The following is a 3,286-nucleotide window of genomic DNA, read 5'->3' on the forward strand; positions in this document are numbered from 1 at the left end:
TCAAATAGCTTAGATAAAGAGGATAAGAGACTGATTGGTCGGTATGACGTAACGTCGTGAGGTGGTTTACCTGGCTTGTGAATGAGTGTAATCACTGCTACTTTCCATGAAGTAGGATAGTAGCCTAGGCGTAAAATGGCGTTGAATAGTGAGGTAATATACGCTATTCCTTTTTTTGGTAATTCTTTGATCATCTTTCCGTTGATTAAGTCGAGGCCAGGTGCTTTTTTCGGATTAACGTGTGATGCAATTGTTGCTTTGACTTCCATTGAGGTAAACGGTTTTATTTGTGGAGATAATTGGAAAGGTGAGTGCATAAATGTCCAGACGTCTTCATCTTCTGCAGGTACTGAAGGTGAAGATGGTTTGAATACATCTGCCAGGTAGGAGGCGAAGAGATTGGCTTTATCTATTGGTTTTCTTGCCCATTCACCCTGGGACTGACGGATAGGTGGAATGTCTTGAATTGGACGAGTAAAACGCCTTGTTGCTTTCCAGAGTGAATAGTTAGAGTCTGCAGTAGGAGTTAAGTTCTGAAGGTAACTTTGAAGACCTTCATTTTTAAAGTTCTGCAGTATTTTTTTTAACACTTTGGTAGCTTTATTAAGTTTACGTTTGTCCTCAGGAGATCTACTATTGTGCCAATTTCTACGCAACTTACGTTTTTCTACAATTTTATTTAAAATATATGCAGGATAGTCATGACCAGAAATATACTCCAGAGAAGGTGTAGAGGCTCGAACTGCATTTATTATGTTGTGCGTTAAATGGTTTACTGCATGGTCCACATCATCAGTTGTTTTCAATGGTAAAGTGGTATCAACAGTATTATTGAATGTTTCGCGGAAGAAATCCCAATTTGTTAGTCTATTGTATAAGGAGATTGGTGGCTTTTTGTCGATAATAGTTGTATTTATTGTTGCTATGATTGGAGTGTGATCGGAAGAAAGGTCAAATGAAGAGCAGACCTGTATATATCGAGGAGATAGATTTTTAGCGATAAAAAAATCAAGCAAGTCAGGGATTTTATTTACATCAGTTGGCCAGTAGGTAGGCTCACCTGAACTAATGCAACATAATCTATTAGTTTCGATACTTTTTGAGAGTGCTTTACCTCTTGGTGTTATAATTCTACTACCCCAGATGTTATGTTTGGCATTAAAGTCACCTCCGGCTAAGAATCTAGAGCCTAGACTTTCGAAGAAATTATCAAAATCTTCTTTTTTGATAGTATGTCTAGGAGGACTGTACACTGCTGAGAAAGCTATTGGGCAATGCCAGTCATATATCATGACACTTGTTGCCTGAAGATGATCTTGTTTATATGGCGCAAGCTCGTAATGTCTTATGTTAGATTTAACTAGAATCGCAGTACCACCATGTGCCCTTCCACTTGGATGATTCGTGGAGTACATCTTATAACCGAAGATTTTAAAATAATTTTTAACCGTAAAGTGTGTCTCCGATATTAATATAATTTGTATGTCATATAATTTTAAAAATGCTTCCAGCTCCAATTTACGTTTCATTAGGCCATTAGCGTTCCAAAGAGCAATGCGTAATGTCTTCATTATTTATTAGTACACGACAGCTTACTTACTATTACCGTTAATAATGAAATGAGATTGTTTGATTGTTCGATTTGTTTATTTATTAGTTCACTTTGTTTTTCGATGAGTTTTTCTAGTCTACTTATAGAATCTGTAAGACTTGAGCCGTTATTATTGTTTACGTTATTTGAATGCTGCGGATTTGAAGTATCTGATATTTGTATATTTTTATTTACGGCTTGTGCGTAAGACATAGATTGGTCGGCGTAACGTTGAATGTTTACCGGTGGGTTGGTTTCGAGATTAGATTGAATATTTACAGTTTTCCTTATTCTAGGTGTAGGAAACGTCTTTTTGTACATCTCTTGGTAGGAAGGGCACCCTTTGTAGTTCGCAGTATGGTTGGCACCGCAGAGGAAACAAGTTGGTGGAGTATCTATAGATTTCTTACAATCTGCCGTAGCATGCTGACCAGAACATTTAACACACTGAAAATTGCGATTGCAATACTTTTGAGTGTGACCATACTTTTGACATCTCTTGCATTGAGCAATTTCCTTTTTCTTACGTGGTGATTCAAATTTGACTATTGTGTTATTCAGTTTTTTTATATTGTAGACCATGTTGTTGTTAGGTTTTTGTTTAAGGTCAATAAAGAACATGGATAGTGGGTTGTGTGTAGCTCTGTGATAAATATTACTGATGTTTACAACTTCGTGACCCAGCTCCATTAGTTCGTCTTTCAGGTCGTTCAAATCAGCAGAGTGATGTACGTTACGTAACACAACTCTAAACGAACGTTCTTGTTTTAATTGAAATGTGTGAAAGCTAGCATTTAATGTTTTAAGGTTTTAGTAATTTTCTGTAGGAGTCCGCATCTGCTGGTAATATACGAACCTGATTATTACTAATTTTATAGGTGTAATTATCTTTTTTAACTACATCATTTAGGCATTTAGTTAAAGATTGAATGTCAAGGACGTCATCTATGTAAATTGGAGGAGGTAGTGGTATTTTCTGCACTTGTTCGTTTTGCGGCATATCGCAATCTGTGACTATACTTGAAGTTAAGACCGAGAATCTGTTAACGGTTTCGGGTACTCCATTACTTCGAGGAACATTGTTGTTATCATCATCTATTCTTGCTCTTTTATTGCTACAAGAAGCATGCTCACGCCTATGAGTAGTAACCTTTTGCCATGGTGGAAATGTGGTTGATGTTTGCATATCCCGGTCAAGGATATGCGAATGGTTTATTGCCATGAGCTGGTGACCGATTTGTTAAAAATTTGAAAATTAAACAACCAGGTAACGAATTTATTCGTTATACATAAAATGTAAACAATATAGTTATAAACACGCGGATCTACACTCTGAACGTCCGTACACTTCGAATGCTAAGACGCGACTTGATCACTTTCCTCAAACGACATAGCACCTAACAATGTAATCTAAAATATGTATATCAAATAGCGAGTAGTGTAACAAGTGCTCACAATCACAGTTAGCAGTTTACTACTTATAACTTTTGAGATTGTGCTTACAGCATTAACACTACAACTATACGAACTAAGTTAATCGAATTTATTGATTCAAGTAAAATTAGTTTCTATTATTTGTATATTTTTTTAATATAAATTTGTTTAATTGTTGGTATATTTTTAACAACATTTTGTTAAGTCTGTATGGACATTGAATAGATATTTAAAAAAATATTAAAAAGTTTGTATTTAATA

General features: G+C 35.6%; 1 protein-coding gene across 1 annotated transcript; it reads right to left on the reverse strand.

Moving 5' to 3' along the window:
* Positions 1-1,477: 1,477 nt before the first annotated feature.
* On the reverse strand, positions 1,478-2,783 carry LOC122526652. Its single transcript, XM_043650172.1, has 2 exons — positions 2,448-2,783; positions 1,478-2,339 (listed from the first exon to the last, which is right to left on the reverse strand). Exons 1-2 carry the CDS (start codon positions 2,775-2,777, stop codon positions 2,325-2,327), a joined length of 345 nt encoding a protein of 114 aa, XP_043506107.1. The 5' UTR covers positions 2,778-2,783; the 3' UTR covers positions 1,478-2,324.
* Positions 2,784-3,286: the final 503 nt, after the last annotated feature.

This window comes from Polistes fuscatus, unplaced genomic scaffold, assembly GCF_010416935.1.
Source record: "Polistes fuscatus isolate 324 unplaced genomic scaffold, CU_Pfus_HIC Scaffold117, whole genome shotgun sequence".
NCBI lineage: Eukaryota > Metazoa > Arthropoda > Insecta > Hymenoptera > Vespidae > Polistes > Polistes fuscatus.